Raw genomic sequence first — 23,209 nt, 5'->3', positions numbered from 1 at the left:
AAGGTTATATTCTTACAAGCCGTGGCCATAGGATTGCAAGAAGGAAGCCCTTGATATATGATACTCTGGTTATTAATATTCAATAAATTATGAAATATGAAAAATTTATAATATGGCAATAAACAATTTCTAACAGTAACACAGTATCTTTCTACATATATCTAACTACTCAATATTGTTATGATACACTGAGGTAGTTTTATGATTCCACACAACAGAGAAAATAATTAATACAAAAATCAAATAAATATCTCACCACACCCGGAATTCAGACTAGGCAACTCTCCCGTGGATTTAGCTGGCAGTGGAACGCCTTTAGACTGATATATAGGGCAAGTGATAGATTCAGTAGGGGAGAATGTAGGAAGTTATCAGATTAGAGGTTTAAAGTTTTAGGAAGTTTGAAAAGATGGAAGAGTAGTTATTCAGCAGATCTTCTTCAGATGTCAGGTCTTTCCATGAGGTTTTTATGAGGGATTTTCTTAAAGCACATGGGCTTTTATATCCACTAGCCCATTGTTCTAAGATACCTTCCCACCAGGCTTCCTGATTGGCTAGTTGAGAAATGTGTGTACATAAGCTATTTCTCACCTGCCCGCCAGGTGGCGGTCATGTATCACAGAACAATGTGAGTATTTGAGATGACTCATACCTTGGGTGGAATCTTCAGGTAATTTCAGGAATAAAATATACGGCTCTATCCAGATATAGCAGTGATACCTATATTATTCTAAATAGGGACCATGGAATATAGGTGTATATTCAGTTATTCCTCCTTGAAGTACCATCCTGTTTGTTTCCTGATAAGACATGTAACTAATGCTAGTCTATAATACATCTTACTTCCCATCATCTCAATACTCAAATTAGTGATATATAGTTCCCATTGCTGAGTATTTAGTGGTGTTTAAAATCTATAACATCTTATTTATGATATGTTTTTGTAGTATATTTTTGTCATGATATACAGTGAACTTTTAAACTTAAATGTCCTGAATTTCACCCCTTTGTTTCAGAATCAACATTTTCTCTGTGTAGAAAAAAAAAACTCTCTGTTTGCCTGGCCCTTGTATTGGACTCATGGTAAACAACTGTTAATGCTTTCACCCTTGGTGAACAATAGTATATGGTAATAGTTTCAGAGGTCTGTTAGTTCATCACACTCTACAGGTTTTGGTTAAGCTTTCAACCAGTTGAGTTCCCGTCTCATTCTTGTTGAAATGTTTAAAAGTCAAAGTCCTATCTGGCTATGTGTTTGACTTTTCTGTATGTGCATTCTTCTCAACCTCCATATACAAATAGTCCTTGTTGACAGTTCAAACAGGCTTATTGTCTTGGAAAAGACTCACTTCCCCCATTCTCCATTTCTTAACTAGAATCCTTGATGGTTCAACCAAGACAAAATTAACTCTTAGCATCCGGCTATACTGAGCTGTTTGCCACATAATATTATGTCTTGATAAAAGTCATATTTTTGAGACGTGATTCAAAAGTCCACAACAGTGGTGACACCATATTTCTGCTGGTGTCAGATTTATTCTGCTCAGAAGATCAGGTGGGATGTCTGCAGAAAGGGATTGCTTCAAGATACCAGACTAAGCTGAATGGCTCAGTAAAGGTAAAATCTACCCAACTGCAGGATTAGACGGATTTGTGTTTTTAGGTTTACAACCACTTTCAGTAATACATTATTAGCAGTGACATGGGTACCAGTCTGTGTGACACCAAACCTGGCAGAAAAGCAGTTCTCTCCTAATGTAGTCATGTCCTTACCAGCCGAGGTTAAAGGTCAACCCTTGTCATGTTCCAGAAGACATGTCAGAGAATTCCTCATCCTATACTGCCCCCTTCAGGTCACTGAAATCAATTAGTAGAGAAAATAGCACCTAGTCTGACGTCATTGTGAGGAGAGATGAGCTTTGCCCGCCTAGGATTTATTTGGAGGGATAAAAGTAAGAGACGGACAGAGAAGAGGACACACATCACAAAACAAGACCTCACAAGACAGGAGACAAGGGGCAACAGACGGACACAGACACCCCCTGAAGTGAGCGCACTGAAAGCTGACATCACTGACACCATACAGTCCATATTGGGAACTAGAACTTTCATTTTCCTCAGATAACTTGTACTCCCCTTATATCTCCAGATACATTGTTTAGTCCGATAACGGTTCTGGTGAGCACAGGAGGGGATGTGACGTCATTTTACCTGCAGTATAAATTATTATCATTTCCCTCCTCTGGGGAAGATTGATTTTACATATCCCTGAAGCTGATTCTGGCTTCTAGTCAATGGTTTATCCGGATGTATACAGTATATATATGACAAGGTAGACTACTTCATGTAACATTACATCTTCATCTCAGATTGTAAGCGGATTGGATTGGCCTGTGTATGGGATTCCAGATCAAGTCATGGCAAGGTACACGTTGAGCGTTGAATATCTGGCTGTAGAGAGATCACGGGGGGGATTTGTATATCTGTTGTCACATGTTGCTGAGTTACTGATTTCTTACACGACATTTCCAGACAGTTGGATGTAATTCATTAATATTTGGAAGTAATTGCTGGCTTGTATTTCTCCCCATTATTGTGGATTAGATCATTGTACTGTTATCTTGTATTGTTTATTATTTATCATCACCTATTAGATTTCATCCCCATTTTGTACTGATTTATATTATTAATAAATATATATTTTTGCACATTATTGCGTTTTATTTTGTCTTCCAATTATCACAAATACAGAACTGGGATGTCGGTTACTTTGTGAGAATTAGTAGGGAATCTCCTTCATTCCAGATCCCGCCTGTTTCCATGAATTGTATACGGATTATTTCCTCACAGATAAAGTTCTGACAATTTGTACCGTTCTGGTGTTTTTAGTCCTCAGAAATGAGATCTGCCGTCATCAGACATGATGGATTTTCAGACATCTATCCCATAGTTTGTAGACTCTATAACTCTCCTACACACTGAATCATAGACACTGATTGGGGTTATTGTACCCAAGAAATGGCGCAGAATACACCTTTGTCTACATTTATAAGGAAAGACGATTTGTAAAAACAAGAAACAAGAAAAATGGTAAAAAGTGTTTAAATACCACCAAAATAAATATCTATTTGTGTGAAAAACAATGACAAAAATATAATTTGGGTACAATGTTGCATGACTGTGTAATTGTCATTCAAAGTGTGAGAGTGCTGATAGTTACCAGTCAGCCTGGGCAGGAAGGGGGGGGGAAGTGTCCGGTATACAGGAGGTAGAAATATTTATTTTTAAACTGACCTCCAAGTGTTTGTGAAATCTCCCACCACAAAATGTACTCAGCCAATCACAGGGCAGGACTCCATTTTTATTCATCTCCTGCTATCAATGGTCAAACCGGTCCCACACTTCATCCATGTCTTTGGGGACCTCTGATCTCCTTATCAACTGTTTCTTCCATGATGAAGATCAGCCATGGAGTATATCTGAGGAGTATATCAGGGTGTGCTTCTTCCCCACATGAGAGCTGGGATGACCAGCAACATTCATCTAGAAGACATTTCCCGCACTCAAGGCACTAATACACCTCCAGGGTTGTGTGGGACCCCTGATGTACAGGAAGACAGGACTTCAGTGAGGAATATTTCCCTCACTCAGGACGAGAATACGGCTTTTCTCTGTTTGAGATCTCTGATGTCTGTAAAGATCCGACTTCCGTAAAAAACATTTCCCACACTTAGGACAGAAATGTGGCTTCTCCCCCGTGTGAGATCTCTGATGTGCGTAAAGATTGGACTTCCGTGAAAAACATTTCCCACACTCAGGACAGGAATACGGCTTCTCCCCTGTGTGAGATCTCTGATGTGTGCAAAGACTGGACTTATCTGAAAAACATTTCCAGCACTCAGAACAGGAATATGGCTTCTCCCCTGTGTGAGATCTCTGATGTTTGTAAAGATTGGACTTCTGTGAAAAACATTTCCCGCACTCAGGACAGGAATACGGCTTCTCCCCCGTGTGAGATCTATTATGCACATTAAGATGGTATTTATAATAGAACCACTTCCCACACTCAGTACAGGAGAAGCTCTTCTCTGTTGGAAGGCCGGCCCGGTCCCGTACTGTCTGAGGTTCCTCAGGATACGAGGAATCCGATGGTCCATCTACACTGGGTGGTGCCGGATGGACATTGGAGGGAGCCGGGTTTTCTCCTGGACTATACTGTGTGATGTCCTCATCTTCTACTTTCCAGTCTGGAGACAAAGTGAGACAATCCTCGGAGGTTTTCCTCATCTCCCGGCCATGGACTAAAATACAAAGACAGAGGATTACTAGACAGGAGCTGATTGGTTCCCCCAAACCAGGACTCCGCCCACATCAGGCAGCTTGCTTTCTGAGGAGCTTAAAATTCCACCCTCAAGGGAACTAGGAAATGGCTCCTCTGATCTCCTACCAGGTCATTTCTTTATTCATGGACCTTAGTCAGAGAGTGAGGAAACAACCAGAACTGTCTTTTATAGGAGGGACAATGATGAGGGGATTATAGGACGAGGGTCCCCACCCCCTCTATCACTCATCGCCATCTTCCCAACACAAGAACTACTACACTTCCTTATTTAGTCCATGATTTAGTCATGAAGAACAGCGGGGCTGAGCCCCCCCAGAGGTCAGAGAGTGAGGATGGGGGGAGAACAACCAAGATGAAGACTGGACTGATCCTGAAGACCACCATCATTGGGGTATTGACTCCTCCCTCATTATCACTTTCTGTTTAAGGGTCCAAAGTTGGAGGATGTTATCACATTATTATCACCATGTAAAAGTCTGTGCTCCAATCACATCATCCGATATAAAATGTCCAGCTGGAAGGAAATGGGGGGAACAAGAGAGAATCCATATTATGTGTATATATAGCAGTGGGGGAGGGGGAGAGCAGAAGTCAGGCGTATGTAATGTACAACATAGAGTATATAGTGCAGGGGTCAGGAGTATGTAATGTACAACATAGAGTATATAGTGCAGGGGTCAGGAGTATGTAATGTACAACATAGAGTATATAGTGCAGGGGTCAGGAGTATGTAATGTACAACAGAGTATATAGTGCAGGGGTCAGGAGTATGTAATGTACAACAGAGTATATAGTGCAGGGGTCAGGAGTATGTAATGTACAACATAGAGTATATAGTGCAGGGGTCAGGAGTATGTAATGTACAACAGATTATATAGTGCAGGGGTCAGGAGTATGTAATGTACAACAGAGTATATAGTGCAGGGGTCAGGAGTATGGAATGTACAACATAGAGTATATAGTGCAGGGGTCAGGAGTATGGAATGTACAACATAGAGTATATAGTGCAGGGGTCAGGACTCATAATATTGGTATTCAGTAATGAGTGGAAGCTTAAATGGTTACTGTAGACAAGTTGCAGAGATCCCACACCGCTGCCTCCCATCTCCTGAGACTGCACTCAGTGACTTGGGGCTGAGACACTACAGACATATCCCTCCACCCGGCACAGCCAGCAGATAACAGAGAAGGTACCCTGGGAGAATTGTTCTGTCAGAGATCTTACTGGACTCATAGACATCTATGGTGAAAATGAACATTTTGCTGCCAGCTGAACCCCAGAACCTCCATAAATCCAGTCTAGATACATAAATTGTGTCTGCAGCACAGAGAAGGAAGATTATCCGAGAGAAATCCAGGAATACAGGACGGGGAACACAGCTCAGGAAAGTGACCAGGGGATTACAGGCTGATATCACCCAGTCCCCGCCCTACTCTGGACCAATCAGTGAGCAGTATGGGTGGAGGAATGGATTTAGTGTTCATGACCCACCTGTGCTGATCTCTGTAGGAGTGTCCTCCTCTATAAATGTCCCCGTTATTCCATCCTCCTCCATAGACTGCTGATCATCCCTCACATACGCCTCTTCTTCTTCTGCTTTCACCTCAAATTCTATATCGATTGGATCTCCACTCTAAATCAAGGAAATGAGAGAGAATATCATCTGTAAAATGTAAGATTTATGATTGTGACATCACACAAAATCCACACATTGTCTCCATGAGTTCATGCTCTAGATTCTCCATCCCACCAACCTTGTAACAGTGAGGGATGGTGTGACCTTCCTGTGTGGAATCCCGGGAATACAGAGGACGGGGACATCTCTCTGGGGGGTTCCTGGTATTAGGTGGCTCCATCATATCCTTGTGTCCTTCTGAAAACTCCTCCATCACTCCATACTCCTCATCCTCCTCTTTATACTCTTCTTTAACATCAATATTATCATCCCCGAGGATTCCACTCTGAAAGATATAATAAAACATTCATTGTAATGTTGTGGTGGTTTATGTAAGGATATTTTTATCTATAAAGGGCGTGTCCCTTTCCCTTAGATGAAATATTACAGTGCCTCCAGCCGTTAAAATACGGCAAATATTTAATAAACCAATAATTTGGACACTTTGATAATTTGATCACCACTTATTATTATACCTTGAATTCTTTTAGCCAATATGATTTCGTACCATACACACAAAATTTGCCTTATAATAGATAAATATAAAAATGTATTTATGTACAAAAATTATATATATATTAACACAAAACGCAAAAGACTGGTGATAAATGAATATTGGTACACACAATCAAAAATATATCCTACCAATGTAAGACACACTAATAAGGTCTCTAACTAATTACATCAATCACAAATTTTAAATGATATGATATTTATTAAATTTATTAATAATTAATAATTTCGAATATCTCAAAGGTTATATTCTTACAAGCCGTGGCCATAGGATTGCAAGAAGGAATCCCTTGATATATGATACTCTGGTTATTAATATTCAATAAATTATGAAATATGAAAAATTTATAATATGGCAATAAACAATTTTTAACAGTAACACAGTATCTTTCTACATATATCTAACTACCCAATATTGTTATGATACACTGAGGTAATTTTATGATTCCACACAACAGAGAAAATAATTAATACAAAAATCAAATAAATATCTCACCACACCCGGAATTCAGACTAGGCAACTCTCCCGTGGATTTAGCTGGCAGTGGAACGCCTTTAGACTGATATATAGGGCAAGTAAAAGATTCTCAGTAGGGGAGAATGTAGGGAGTTATAAGATTAGAGGTTTAAAGTTTTAGGAAGTTTGAAAAGATGGAAGAGTAGTTATTCAGCAGATCTTCTTCAGATGTCAGGTCTTTCCATGAGGTTTTTATGAGGGATCCCTTTTTCTTAAAGCACATGGGCTTTTATATCCACTAGTCCATTGTTCTAAGATACCTTCCCACCAGGCTTCCTGATTGGCTAGTTGAGAAATATGTGTACATAAGCTATTTCTCACCTGCCCGCCAGGTGGCGGTCATGTATCACAGAACAATGTGAGCATTTGAGATGACTCATACCTTGGGTGGAATCTTAAGGTAATTTCAGGAATAAAATATACGGCTCTATCCAGATATAGCAGTGATCATACCTATGATATTCTAAATAGGGACCATGGAATATAGGTGTATATTCAGTTATTCCTTCTTGAAATACCATCCTGTTTGTTTCCTGATAAGACATGTAACTAATGCTAGTTTATAATACATCTTACTTCCCATCATCTCAATACTCAAGTTAGTGATATATAGTTCCCATTGCTGAGTATTTAGTGGTGTTTAAAATCTATAACATCTTATTTATAACATGTTTTTGTAGTATATTTTTGTAATGATATACAGTGAACTTTTAGACTTAAATGTCCTGAATTTCACCTCTTTGTTTCAGAATCAACATTTTCTCTGTGTAGAAAAAAAACTCTCTATTTGCCTGGTCCTTGTATTGGACTCATGGTAAACAACTGTTAATGCTTTCACCCTTGGTGAACAATAGTATATGGTAATAGTTTCAGAGGTCTGTTGGTTCATCACACTCTACAGGTTTTGGTTAAGCTTTCAACCAGTTGAGTTCCCGTCTCATTATTGTTGAAATGTTTACAAGTCAAAGTCTTATGTGTTTGACTTTCTGTATGTGCATTCTTCTCAACCTCCATATACAAATAGTCCTTGTTGACAGTTCAAACAGTCTTATTGTCTTGGAAAGGTCTTACTTCCCCCATTCTCTCCAGTTCTTTAACTAGAATTCTTGATGGTTCAACCAAGACAAAATTAACTCTTAGCATCCGGCTATGCTGAGCTGTTTGCCATATAATAGTATGTCTTGATAAAAGTCATATTCTTGAGACATGATTCAAAAGCCCACAACAAATCCCCCTTTGTTTTGGGGTATAGGCACGCGTAGAGGGGTGTCTGTATCGAAAAACATGAGTGGGACTTTTGGTTAGAGTGATCGTTCGTCTTCTCCGGTGAAGGGAATGAAATAATAAAAAAAAAATTTTTTTTTTTTTTTTATAATAAAATGGCAGCGGTAATGCTGGTTGGTCCTCAACTTGACTCGGCGTCTTTAGATGGACACTTCTGATGACGATCCTGGTCTTGTGATGAGGCCGGCCTGGCCTGGCACATCCACCTTGGGGTCCATGGGTCCTCCGCACGACAGGTCTCTTAGACGGTCTCCTAGGCGGGTCTTTTCCTCTGGACTGGCCCTTGGTGGCCTGGGACATCAGGTTATCGTCTCCGGATCGATCTCTGGCATCTGGTCTTTCCCACAGGACATTATAGCTTCCTTCTAGGGTCTGGTCATTGACGCCTCCGATCGCCGGTGTAATCACAGTCTGAGCCTTCCTTTCTAAATTATTAAAATGAACAGTTTGAGTAATGGATAACATAAAATTATATTACTGGATCCTGTAAGGCAAAAGATGAATTATATGTTCAAAGGAAATTTAAGAATGATCTCAATATCTCCAGATAGGAATTGGTGGGTTTAGTCTTCCAACAACTGCAATTGAGACTTCGGATGGCAAGCACGTAATTGGTTGATGTGCACCCATCTATCACTGATTTCACCATACCGGGTAACCTGCAATTTATATGCGACCGGAGAGATTTTATCAATGATAGAGAACGGACCTTTCCAAGATGGAAGGAATTTCCGTTCCTTGATCTGGTCTCTTGCAAAGTTGTATAGATAGACTTTGTCACCAATCTCATATTCCTTCTTGGAGGTTTTGAGATCATAGTATGTCTTAGCACTAGTTGCAGCTCTTTCCAAATTTCGCTGGGCAAAGGCAAAAGCATATTGCAGATGTTTACGTAAATCCTCTATGTACTGGTGTGTGGTGGTAGCATTGATCAAATTTTGATCTGTAGTGCGATACAATAAGTGCTGGGGCAGTACCATCCGTCTACCTGTCATCAGTTCAAAAGATGACATTTTTGTAACTGTATTCGGAGTAGCCCTCAACGCCATCAGGACCAGCGGGAGCTTGACATCCCAATCTTTGCCTGTTTCCTTAACAAATTTCTTAAGGACGTTAACGATGGTCTGATTGTATCGTTCTACACCACCACTAGAGGCTGGCCGATAGGCGATATGCAATTTCCTTTTAACCCCCAAAATTTTCCACAATTTGGCCATCACTTCGCTAGTGAAGTGCGATCCTCTATCAGACTCTATCCTCTGAGGTAAACCAAAACGTGAAAATACATGATTTATTAGCAATGCAGCACATGTCTCGGAGCTGTTATTTGGTGCTGGTATACATTCGACATACTTGGTGAATAAACATGTAACTGTTAACATATACCGATTTCCTCGTGAAGATTTTGTTACTGGCCCAATAAAATCCATCTGAAGGTCTGACCAAGGCATACATATCCCCCTCTTCTGGAGAGGTGCTCTGTGAGTTGGCTTGGTAGGTTGAAATTGGGGACATATTAGGCAACCTTGGCAGTACTCCTTCACATCACGTAACATATGAGGCCAGTAGGCATAATCCCGCAGGATCTCATACGTGATCTTCTCTCCACGATGACCGGAAGTGGGAGCATCATGGGCATGCTGTAGCATCAAACCTCTAAATTTAAGTGGGACGACCCATTGTTGTACGCCACCCTTTGAGGTTCGTATCAACAATCCCTGGTATAAAGAGAATTGGGATTTGGATTTCATTAAGATACGTAAATCCTCCTTCCCACTACATACTTCCTTATTTATGGGATTTTGGTTGGGATCTTCTATATGACTATAAAACAAGCCAATTATTGGGTCTTCTTTTTGGGCAGTAATTAAATCCTCACTAGGAGAATCGTGACTCCACTGTAATGCATTCGGATCACCAGCTGTTCTGGCCTGTTGCCTGGTGACAGCTTCAACCTGTACGGTACCTAAAAATTGATCAATGTCTAACAGTTCACCGGTGATTGCCCCTTCCTTGGCTAGAGAATCGGCCAGATCGTTCCCTTCCTTCTCGGCACCTAGAACCTTGGAGTGGCCTTTGGTCTTCTTGAAGTGCAGGGTGAGATCATTGGACCTTACCAGTTCATCGATGTGACAAAAGAGCTTACCATGTTTCACGGGTTTGTGATTACTCTTGTTCATGTTGTTTCGCTTCCACCTAGGGAAATACTCCACAAAACTATTCCTGACATAATTGGAATCGGTTATGATGGCACACTCTCTGATGTTGAACTCTATAGCCATCTCAACTGCTCTAAGAATTGCAGTAAGTTCAGCAACCTGACTGCTTTTTGGTCCAAGTTTGTATCCCACAGAAATTGGGGTGACACCTTGGGTCCAAACGATTCCAATACCTGCCACTAGTTGGAGCTGTTCCCCATCCTTGTGATGAAAAGCACAACCATCCACATATACACACGGCAGCTGTTTACAGTATTCTTCATCGTAAACCTTGTAGGGAGAGAACAGTTGTTCTTCCAGAAAGTCAGTGTCCAGGGCCTCCATAGCAGGCGTAGTTGCGGAACAATCATGGAGCTCGGCTAGGCCCTGGGCTACTGGACTTTCCTTGTTCTGTTTGTACCGAATTTCAAGAGGCCACCCTTGCAAAGACAAAGTCCAAGCAGTGATGCGGCTATTAGACACATTTCCTCCCTTGATACGTTCACTCTTTAAATACTGTAAAGGCTGGTGTGCCGTTTCAACAATGATTCTCTCTCCCTGAATGTAACTGCGGAAATTCTGTAATGCCCACACGGTGGACAATAGAGCTTTTTCACAGTCACTGAACTTTACTTCAACCGGGGACAAAGTTTTACTGGCATAGGCAATCACCTTACTGACATCATCACGTTTCTGGTAAAGAACAGAACTCATACTTACCTGCGTAAACCCTGTCTCTAGATAGAAATTTTTACCCCCTTCGGGATATCCGAGACACGGGGCTTGTGTGAGACGTTCCTTTAATTCCTTCATGGCGTCCTCCTGTTTCTTACCCCACGACCATCCGACATCCTTCTTCAGTAGGTGAAGCAACGGCTTGCTTATCTCGGCGTAATTATCAATAAACTTACGCGAGTAGTTTACCATACCTAGGAATGATCTCAATTCTTTAAGGTTAGTAGGGACTTTACAGTTCAGAACCGCCTCAACTTTCTTCTTTTGTGGGTTCAAACCTTCAGCAGTAACTTCATGGCCTAGGAAGTTTACCTTCGTGCGACACCACTGGGCTTTTTGTAAGGACAGTTTAACTCCTGCTGCTTTTAATTGGCCCAGGACATGCCGAAGTTCTGTAATATGCTTGGCCATATCAGTACTTTTGATCAGGATATCGTCCACATATGCCAACGTCCCCCTTTCGAAGGCGTCTGGCATGGCCTTGTGCATGAACACAGCAAATTCATGTCTGGAATTTATGAATCCGAAAGGCATTCGCACCCAACAATACTGTCGATTCCCAAAACTGAAAGCCAGTTTGTATTGGTCTTCCTCACTCACCTTAATGGTCCAATACCCCTGTGCACAATCCAAGGCTGTAAAAACTTGGGATCCTTGGAGCTGAGCGAGACATTGGTCTATGTATGGGACAGGCCATCCTGACATGTACACACGCTTGTTTAGCTGACGGAGGTCAGCGCACAAACGCCATTGTCCATTGGGTTTTAAAATACCCAGGATCGGGTGGTTATAGGAGCTGTGGATGGGCCTAATTATACCCCTTTCATGTAACTTCCTGATAATCTCAGCTAGAGATTCATAGGAAGCTAATGGCAACCTATACTGTCTTACGAATACTGGTGGGGCATCTGGATCTGTTTGGATCCTAGCGATGTGTAGGTCAGTAGTCCCACAATCGTAAGAATCCTTGGCAAAGATCTCTTGGAATTCAAGGAGAAGCTCTCGGAGCAATTGTCGGTCGAGATCACTGGAACACGCATCGGCGAGGGCCACCATCTCTTCCACTAACTCCTTGAATCCAGGAAAGCTTTCCGGCTGACCTATCTCATATGCCTCTTCAAGTTTTGTGGTGAGGTCATTGGGCATGTGATGTGTGTGTGTGTGTTCTCCTGCCATCCAGGTTCTTTGGGGTACTCTTGTTCTTTGATTGGGTGATCAAAGACAATGGATGTCTCTTCAATTCTACAGGTACCATCTTTAGAATCGAACGGATAAATGGACTCTACGGTGAAAATACCCTCTGGTAATGAATGGAATGTTTGTTCAATTAATTGTTCCTCCGACAAATATTCATCGGGGATGAGTCCAATCACCTGGTTAGTGACCCCAAAGGTGTAATATTCAGTCTCTACCGCTAGACCAATAAGGGTCTCCTTGGGTAAGACGATGTCCTGATTGGACAGATTATGTATGTAAATGTACATCGGGAATTGATGTGTGTTGACTAGGGGCGTGTGTGTAATGTTCAGTCCCTCCCCCTGCATTTTATGGGAGAGGCATACTAATGCATCTGACCCCTTCAGTCTATGTCCCTTTTTAACTTGGATGGGGAATATGAAATTATTTATGCCCTTAGGAATTGTAATCTTTTGGGCTACCTGGACTTCAACAGCATAAGGCATCTGTTGCTGGGATTTTAAAGCTAAGTCCAGATTTTGGTATTTCTCGGGGTCCCCCTTTAGTCGACTCCATAAACAGTCATTAATTAGGTCGACTTGCACTGCAAAGCGATGTAATACATCATTGCCAAAATAAATTTTAGTTTGGGGATTATCCAAGACTAGGAACACATGGGTGGCTGTTTTGTTTCCTACAGTGACATTTAAGAGACACTTGGCTATTGAATTGTAATCATCAGAGTCATCAAGGGAGTCTGAAATCCAATGACGCTGAGGTGTGGAGAAACGGATCATTTCCATTTCGGTCAGGTGTTTTATCAGCCCATGGCTTACAAAGCTGTGTTCCTGTCTCAAATCTAGTTTGGCATATTTTGACCTATTAAGACCATTTATCCGGATGGGGATAAACAAGTCGCTGTTAACCCTTTCAATACCTGTCAAGAATTGGGTGTGATCTCCCCCTTTTCTTGGTTTATCTTCCTGATGAAAAGATATCGTAAGGATATAATCTTGGAGGGAAATATCTTTTATTTTATCTTGGGGAATTTTAAAAATGTGATCCTCATCTCTTCTGATAGGGTTATGGTCATCAGGTTGGATAACTGTGACTAGAGATGAGCGAATCGAACTTGGCAAAGTGGAATTCGTTTCGAATATTAGGAAAAATTTGATTCGCATCGAATCCGAATTTTAGCAAACTTCGGATGCACGAATCGAATTTTCCCCGATCAGCCGGCAAAAGTGTCACTGCAGAGAGCTCCGCTATTTCTGACAGTTCTCTGACAGTTCTGACAGTTCATTTACAGCGGTTGAAACATTGTATCTATTTGTTTCAACCGCTGTAATAGATACAATGTTTCAACCGCTGTAAATGTGAAGGAACTGTCAGAGAACTGTCAGAAATAGCGGAGCTCTCTGCAGATACACTTTTTGCTGTACTGGAATTCTTCTTCTTTCCATTCTTCTTCTTCTTTTCATTCTTCTTCTTCTTCTTTTCATTCTTCTTCCTCTTCTTTTCATTCTTCTTCTTCTTTTCATTCTTCTTCTTTTTTTTCATTCTTCTTCTTCTTCTTTTCATTCTCTTCTTCTTTTCATTCTTCTTCTTCTTTTCATTCTTCTTTTCATTCTTCTTCTTCTTCTTTTCATTCTTATTCTTCTTTTCATTCTTCTTTTCATTCTTCTCATTCTTCTTTTCATTCTTCTTCTCATTCTTCTTTTCATTCTTCTTCTTCTTCTTTTCATTCTTCTTTTCATTCTTCTTTTCATTCTTCTTCTTCTTTTCATTCTTCTTCTTTTCATTCTTCTTCTTCTTTTCATTCTTCTTCTTCTTCTTTTCATTCTTCTTCTTCTTCTTTTCATTCTTCTTTTCATTCTTCTTCTTTTCATTCTTCTTCTTTTCATTCTTCTTTTCATTCTTCTTTTCATTCTTCTTTTCATTCTTCTTCTCATTCTTCTTTTCATTCTTCTTCTTTTCATTCTTCTTCTTCTTTTCATTCTTCTTCTTCTTTTCATTCTTCTTTTCATTCTTCTTCTTCTTCTTTTCATTCTTCTTTCTCTTCTTTTCATTCTTCTTCCTCTTCTTTTCATTCTTCTTCTTCTTCTTTTCATTCTTCTTTTCATTCTTCTTCTTCTTCTTTTCATTCTTCTTCTTCTTCTTTTCATTCTTCTTCTCCTTCTTTTCATTCTTCTTTTCATTCTTCTTCTCCTTCTTTTCATTCTTCTTTTCATTCTTCTTCTTTTCATTCTTCTTCTTCTTCTTCTGTTCATTCTTCTTTTCATTCTTCTTCTCATTCTTCTTTTCATTCTTCTTCTTCTTCTTTTCATTCTTCTTCCTCTTCTTTTCATTCTTCTTTTCATTCTTCTTCTTCTTTTCATTCTTCTTCTTCTTTTCATTCTTTTCATTCTTCTTCTTCTTTTCATTCTTTTCATTCTTCTTTTCATTCTTCTTTTCATTCTTCTTCCTCTTCTTCTTCCTCTTCTTCTTTTCATTCTTCTTCTTCTTCTTTTCATTCTTCTTTTCATTCTTCTTCTCATTCTTCTTCTTTTCATTCTTCTCATTCTTCTTTTCATTCTTCTTCTCATTCTTCTTTTCATTCTTCTTCCTCTTCTTTTCATTCTTCTTCTTTTCATTCTTCTTTTCATTCTTCTTCTTCTTCTTTTCATTCTTCTTCTTCTTTTCATTCTTCTTTTCATTCTTCTTCTTCTTCATCTTCTTCGTCGTGCCCCGTGACTGCCCAAATGAGTGAAGTGTGCGGTGATTCTAAGATCGACGGCACTCATCTGCATGTCATACTGACTGACAGTATTATTTCTCTTCCCCAGCAGACTCCAAGGGCATTTAAATTAAAGGTACAGTGTTCTGCACTAATATAAAGGCTCTCTGAAGCCTAGAAACCCTTTTAATAAGTTAAATTCGCGGCGAATAAATTCGCATCGAATCTAATTTCTCCCGCAAATTCGGCGAATCAGCCGAATCAAATTTTTGAATAATTCGCTCATCTCTAACTGTGACATCAGGAAGTTGCCTATTCCTGAAATGGATTTCCAAGGAACCAGGCCTTTCTTCCACCAGGTGGCAGTGTTGTCGGGAATGGGGAGTTTGAAGTTTCCCATATTTAATCGGGGTATTTACCTGTGACCACAGTACTTGGTTCACACAGTCAACTATTGTGTTCAGCCTTTTTAAAAAGTCCATCCCAATTATCATGTGGTGCTGGGAGATGCTGGCAATGATGATGGGGTGTCTCAGTTCCTTGTTACCCAGTTTAAGCTTTAGCCAGGCGGTGCCTGTGACTTGTAACGGGTCTCCACCTACACCAATGAATGAGCTGTCAAAGCTTTTAAGTCTTGGCTTAGTGGGCATGACATTCGCCACTTTATTAAAATGTTCCTGTGACATGATGGTAGCCTGGGATCCAGTGTCTATTAGGCCGACAATAGAAAGATCACTGGCATCCTGCACCTGCACCGTGGCATAATATCTCCCATCAGATTCAGTCAGCTCACACATGAAATTGGTGTGGTTGAAGATCTGTGGGCCCTTCAATGACATATGACTGGCTCTTATCTCACCGCATGTGGTGGACGCATCACCCTTATCCTTCCTGGCGGGACTCTTGGAATGTTTCAAGACGGAAGCACAACTAGAAGTTGGCGTTCCGTCTGGCTTGTCAATCCCGACGACTTCCGACGCCGCGACTATATTAGGGAAAATAGATGGACACTGAAAAACAGGAGAGGAATTAATAACCAACAACTGGTCCCCCTTTGCCCGAGAACTAGATTCTCCATTAGTGGGCATGTCAGGGACGGGACACACATCTCCTGTCATTTTACTCAGTGTTCTCCCCTGTTGGTTTAAGGGTTGGTTGTTTATGAATTCTGTGACCCTTGGTTGGTCACAGAAGCTGCTCCTAAAAAAGGATTGGAAGAATGGTTAGTGACAAGCCTGTTCATTTGTTCAGCCATTTTGCTGATCTGCACCTCTATTTGCTCGATGCGCTTAGAGGAGGCATTCTGGTGATTCTCCCTTTTCCTGTACTTGCAGTTGTACTGCGGACGGGATTGGCTAGGAGACCCGGAGTCAGAATTGCTGCTCCGGTCCCGACGCCATGGCCTTGCTCCCTGAGGTTTCTGGTTCTCCCTGTAATTGAGGGGAATCTGGGGTACTGTATCCACCCTTTGAGCTTGAGGGTGTTCCTGGTGTTGAGGGAATCTTTGGAAGTCAGAGTTCCTATTAAAATTGGGGTTCCTATTGAAATTAGGGTTCCTATTAAAATTGTTGTTTCTATAAAAATTTCTCTGTTGGTTCTGGCGAGTATAGTAGAACCTCCGAGGATACCATTGACCCCTTTGGTTCTCATCACTATAGTGGGCATTTTCATACCTTTTATTCTTTTCACTTCCACTACCGTAGTTCCCTGGCTTTTGTCTATCCTTCCTCACCCACTGGGTTTGAGGGGCAAAGCTAGGGGCCTCCTTTACTTGCTGGGTTTGAGGTGCAAATCTAGGGGAACCATTGGGTTAACTCCAACGGACTACTTCCGCATACGATTTCTTCTCCGCCTGCAAATTTAGATTTGGAGGGGAAACGGTAGTGGCTGCCACTATCTTGGGACTATTCTTGTGCTCTCTTTTTATCCCGCCCTCACTGGACTGTTGGATTGAGAACAGATAGTCACTCTCTTTCACCAGCCAATCAAGAGAGCGTCCCTTTCTGTAATCCTGAGCAAGTCCCAATTTTATGTAAGCAGGTAATGCTTCATAAAATAGAGTCTTGAATTCTGGCTGGTCAGGATTGGGATCCTTCTCAGCCAGGATATATGCATTTATGAGGACGGCCAGAAATTCTGCAGGGCTTTGGTGAGGACCACACTTTAAATTGTAGGCCGCAGCCTTGGCAGAGGTAACAGTTCTATAAGGCCCAAATTCCATGTGGCACCTATGTTTTACCTCTCTCCAGGACTGATTGGAAAAGGCCTTCAAGGTATCAAAGAATTGCCGGTATTTTTCTTCAAACACCCATGGCAATAATTCAATTTTGGTGTGGTCATCCCTAATGCCTAGAATTTCTAACGCTTGTTCATATGTTTTCATATGTTCAGTAATTTCCAGGGACCCTTTCTTGGTGAAAATAGGAATGGTGTCTTTCAAAAATTGAATGACCTTTGGGGTGTCATATCTTCTGAATGACCCCCGGGACTTCCCTTCCTGCCTATATGAACCCTCATACTCTTCTTCTGCATGCTCTGGGGTATATCTTTGGAGCCTAGGGGGCGACCTATATTCCGTCTCTGTCTCACTATCAGGTACTTCACTGTGATATGGGTATTCCCGTTCATCAGCCTCCTGCTTAACTGGGTAGGTCCGGTTCTGGACTCTAGAATTTATTTGGGCAGTTAACCTGACAATCTGCTCCTCCAGTGCTTTTTGCTCAGACCTTACAAAAGCAACTTCTGATTGGTCATTCTTATCCCCTGGATGAACATTAATTTCAACAGGAGATATCCTTCCTGATCTAAAGAACTCTACTTCTTGTTTTAAATCCTGATATCTCTTTTTAAATTGTTTTAATTCCTGAAAACTTTCCTCATATAAGCCTTGAGCACATTGAATGTCTTTGACCAATCTAGCTTGATGCTCCTTGGATTCGTTGAGACAAACACATGTATGGTCAAGCTTCTCCCTCAAGGACTCAATTTCCTGATCTCTGTCTTTCAAAAGGTGGCGGGCTTCTGACAGGTCCTCCCTTAAAGCTGGTGTTTGCTGGGCAGCTTCACTGCTCATAAACCATAACATGGGCCAGGCTTCTAGAAGTCTGTCACGGCTTTTATTATTTTCTGCTTCAGCAAATGCAAAAAAAACCTGACAAACCGACCTTCTTCGTTAAACAGGTCCTCAGAGGTGCTCATAGCTTGCTTTTTCTCTTCTGCTACTAATTCCTCAATGTTATCCCCTAAATCTAATCCTAGATAATCTATTACCGTACATTCTGTATACCTTTGCAAAGCATCGCAGGATTTTCTAGCTCTCTTAGGAGTTTCCTCCTCAACATTCTGGACAGCTACCTTTTCCTTGCTATGCTTGGAAGAGGTGGATCCGTGGTTACTGGATGCCATTTTTATACAAAATATGTTTTTGACAATGGTATAATCACCAGTGCGTTTTGTATTATGGTACGATTTCTTTGGCTCTCAGCAGTGCCTCCAAATTTGTCCTGTGGTGATTTATGTAAGAATTTATTCTAAATACGTAGGGTGGTGTCCTCTCCCTTAAACAAAATATCGCAATGCCTCCAGCCGTTAAAATACGGCAAATATTTAATGAACCAATAATTTGGACACCTTAATAATTTGATCACCACTTAATAATATACCTTGAGTCCTTTTAGCCAGTATGATTTCGTACCATAGAAACAAAAATTGCCTTTTGATAAATAAATTTATTTATGTACAAAATTTATATATATATATTAATACAAACGCAAAAGACTGGTGATAAATGTATACTTGTACATACAATAAAAATATGACAGGCTAATTCTATATGATCCAACAATAGATGATTATAGATAATAGTAAATAGAGGAAAAATCTAATTTAGGTATAAGTTGTAACCTTATAGTGCTTCAGCAATTATTTAAAATTTCTCGTGGCCATAGAGAAAAAAGAAAAGTATCTCTGATAAATTGCACTACAACAAAACTACCGATCAGTGAAATATGAAATATATACACTCAATACCAAACCAAATACTTTTTAGTGATAATTATGTATATAATCTTAATATTCCTAAACACACAATACAAATGCTATAAGTCTTTGGAAAATTGGAAATATCAAATAAAATACAATATCCTAGCAGTCTCACCACTCCTAGAACCTTGATTTTGAGGCCTCCCCAGTGGGATGCAGTTGGACCTTCAAATGGTCCTCAAGACAAAATGGTAGCTGAACTCCTTCAGCAAAATGGCCGCAGGTAGCAAGTGAGAGATAGTGCAGTCTTGATTGTAGTGTTTAGAGTAGAGTGTAGATATTATATAAGGAAAGTAGATCAGAAGAAGTAGCTCAGTATAGTCATAGACGTGTCGATAAAAGTCTAGATCAGAAGTATCATAGAAGAAGTTTAGAAGATTGTTTTCAGATTTTTAAGTGTGTCAGATTTTCAGCTTGATTAAGTGTGAGGTGTACGGCCTTTTTATACCATACAATCCTTTGTTTCAAGGGACCCTCCCAACTGGCTTGTTGATTGGCCGGTCGAGAAGTGTGCGTACCTAGAGATATTCCTCACCTGTCCACTGGGGACAGTCAGGCATCCAAGGAAATTTGTGTTTTAATGACTCATACTTTGATAGAAACAAAATGTCTTTAGGTATCAAATATATATGTCTTATCCAAGTATAGTTGATTTCAATACTAATTCTTGGATAAGGATCATAGAAAGATATATGTACATTTGGTTTCTCATTTCCCTGATATTTAAGCTGTTTTGAGATAGCTGATTTCTTTGGAAATGTACAATTGACACCAATTCATAAATCATCCTATTCTTTATCATTTCACACTTAATTGAGTGGTATGCAATACCCAACTTTGTTGAATATATTTTGGTGTGTGGAAACATACCCTTTATAAGATCCCATTGATATAAACCACATTTTTCTTTGTATCTTAGCTGACCCAGATTTTACCTTGGGCTGAATGTAGAGTTCATGGGAATGTGACGGAGAACCTTATCCACTGTTGAGTAATTAAGGTAAATAGACTGGCCTGGAGTTAAAACCTCAGTTCAATAGCATATTGTCACATTTCACGGTTTGTTCATCACACTTTCCAAGGTTTTGTGTGAGCTTTCAGACAATCAGGTTTGGTTCCCCTATTGTCACTTCCAGACCTTGTATATGTTCACCTGCAGAAGTCCAAATAGTGGTGTTTGACTCTATAATTAAGTTCCCTGCAGGTGACGTCTCCTGGCTTCCCATAGACCATGGTACTTGTTTAGATGACACTTTGCAAGGTCTTAGAAAAACCAGAATCAGATCCCACCATTGTCTTTTCTGGTACTCTTGTTTGATCACCTGTAGAAATTCAAATAGTAATATTGTGTCTTGAACAAGTCTCTTCCACTCATTGTGTGTGTGTGGTAACCTCTTGAAATATCCCTTGAAATTCAACCTAAAATGTTAACCCCTGACAGTCAGCTGGGATTCCCAAATTTGGGATAATATTATTTTTCTTAATAAACAGTCCCCCAAAAGTCACTACAATCCACATCTCCAGTATGTTCTTGGTAGGGCTTAAAGTCCATCCTGAAGATTCTTGTGGTTTCCCTTACCACAGGGACAGACACAGAGGTGGCTTCTCTGTTCTTTGTAGCCTCCCACTCTGTGTGTCTCTTTTGTGTCTTTTCAGTGACTGCAAGTTTCCTTTCTGTAGTGGCACCCTCCCCCAGAATGGCCATCTCTAGCACCAGATAACCCATGGGCTCTTACTGGATTTCCCAGGTAGCTCTGGTACATCCTCACCGGGTGGTGCCTGACCCATGTCGGTGCCCAACTCCTGTTGGCCAGCTTCCTCCAGTATTCGGACCAGCTGTTCTTTAGTAAGTCCCCTGTAGCTGAGACCCAACTCTCCAGCCTTTTCTTGTAGGCTGGGACGGTCAGAGACTGCAGACATACTACAGGAGATGGTCAGAGACTGCAGACATACTACAGGAGACGGTCAGAGACTGCAGACATACTACAGGAGACGGTCAGAGACTGCAGACATAGTACAGGAGATGGTCAGAGACTGCAGACATACTACAGGAGACGGTCAGAGACTGCAGACATACTACAGGAGACGGTCAGAGACTGCATACATACTACAGGAGACTGTCAGAGACTGCATACATACTACAGGAGATGGTCAGCAATAACAGACATACTACATGAACATAGCTACAAATTTTCAGAAACATTTCCAGGGACACCTTTTCTGATGAACATCCAGCAAGCCATTAAAGGTAGAGAATGTATTTCCTATTAAATCTATTCTGGAGAATGCCGGTCACATCCGTTCAACATTGTTCTCCATAGACCTCCAAGTGTTTGTGAAATCTCCCACCACAAAATGTACTCAGCCAATCACAGGGCAGGACTCTATTTTTATTCTTCTCCTGCCATCAATGGCCAACCCGGTCCCACACTTCATCCATGTCTTTGGGGGCCTCTGATCTCCTTATGAACTGTTCCTTCCATGATGAAGATCAGCCATGAGTTATACAGGTGAAACTGGAAAAATGAGACTATGGTGCAAAAGTTCATTTATTTCAGTTCAGCAACTTAAAAGGTGAAACTAATATATGAGACTCATTACATGCAAAGCAAGACAGTTCAAGCTGTGATTTGTCATCATTGTGTACCTGTATCTGAGATGTACATCAGGGTGTGCTTCTTCCCTACATGAGAGCTGGGATGTCCAGCAACATTCATCTAGCAGACATTTCCCGCACTCAAGGCACCAATACACCTCCAGGGTTGTGTGGGACCCCTGATGTACAGGAAGACAGGACTTCAATGATGAACATTTCCCTCACTCAGGACAGGAAAGTGGCTTCTCCCTCGTGTGAGATCTCTGATGTCTGTAAAGACTGGACTTCTGTGAAAAACATTTCCCACACTTAGGACAGGAATACGGCTTCTCCCCTGTGTGAGATCTTTGATGTGTGTAAAGATTGGACTTCACTGAAAAACATTTCCCACACTCAAGACAGGAATATGGCTTCTCCCCTGTGTGAGATCTCTGATGTGTGTAAAGACTGGACTTCACTGAAAAACATTTCCCGCACTCAGGACAAGAATGTGGCTTTTCTTCAGTGTGAGATCTCTGATGTGTGTAAAGACTGGACTTATCTAAAAAACATTTCCCACACTCAGGACAGGAATACGGCTTCTCCCCCGTGTGAGATCTCTGATGTTTATGAAGATTGGACTTCTCTAAAAAGCATTTTCCACACTCAGAACAGGAATACCGCTTCTCCCCCGTGTGAGATCTCTGATGTGTGTAAAGATTGGACTTCACTGAAAAACATTTCCCGCACTCAAGACAGGAATATGGCTTTTCCCCAGTGTGAGATCTCTGATGTGTGTAAAGACTGGACTTCACTGAAAAACATTTCCCACACTCAGGACAAGAATACGGCTTTTCTTCGGTGTGAGATCTCTGATGTCTGTAAAGACTAGACTTCACTGAAAAACATTTTCCACACTCAGAACAGGCATACGGCTTCTCCCCTGTGTGAGATCTCTGATGTTTATGAAGATTGGACTTCTCTGAAAAGCATTTTCCACACTCAGAACAGGAATACGGCTTCTCTCCCGTGTGACATCTCTGATGTGTGTAAAGACTGGACTTCTGTGAAAAACATTTCCCACACTCAGGACAGTAATGTGGCTTCTCCCCTGTGTGAGATCTCTCATGTCTGTAAAGATGGGACTTCTGTGAAAAACATTTCCCACACTCAGGACAGGAATGTGGCTTTTCCCCCATGTGAGATATCTGATGTTTATGAAGATTGGACTTCTCTGAAAAACATTTCCCACACTCAGGACAGGAGAAGCTCTTCCCTGTTGGAAGGCCGGCCCAGTCCCGCACAGTCTGAGGTTCCTCAGGATACGAGGAATCCGATGGTCCATCTACACTGGGTGGTGCCGGATGGACATTGGAGGGAGCCGGGTTTTCTCCTGGACTATACTGTGTGATATCCTCATCTTCTACTTTCCAGTC

At 41.0% G+C, this 23,209-nt stretch overlaps 1 protein-coding gene across 1 annotated transcript in view; it reads right to left on the bottom strand.

Annotated features, from left to right (window-relative positions):
- Positions 1-3,086: 3,086 nt before the first annotated feature.
- The window catches only part of LOC149445495 (uncharacterized), a 97,347-nt gene continuing 77,224 nt past the window's right edge, over positions 3,087-23,209 (bottom strand). Inside the window, exons 4-5 of the mRNA XM_089653761.1 lie at positions 22,058-23,042; positions 3,087-4,020 (exon numbers count right to left, since the gene is read on the bottom strand). Coding sequence (XP_089509887.1) covers positions 3,625-4,020; positions 22,058-23,042 — 1,381 coding nt within the window. The 3' untranslated portion in view covers positions 3,087-3,624. The remainder of the gene's footprint in view (positions 4,021-22,057; positions 23,043-23,209) is intronic.

This window comes from Staurois parvus, unplaced genomic scaffold, assembly GCF_062004578.1.
Source record: "Staurois parvus isolate SC_StPar_1 unplaced genomic scaffold, SC_StPar_1.0 ptg000720l, whole genome shotgun sequence".
NCBI lineage: Eukaryota > Metazoa > Chordata > Amphibia > Anura > Ranidae > Staurois > Staurois parvus.
Note: the sequence above shows the minus strand (reverse complement) of the source record. Positions and strands in the feature narration are given on the sequence as shown.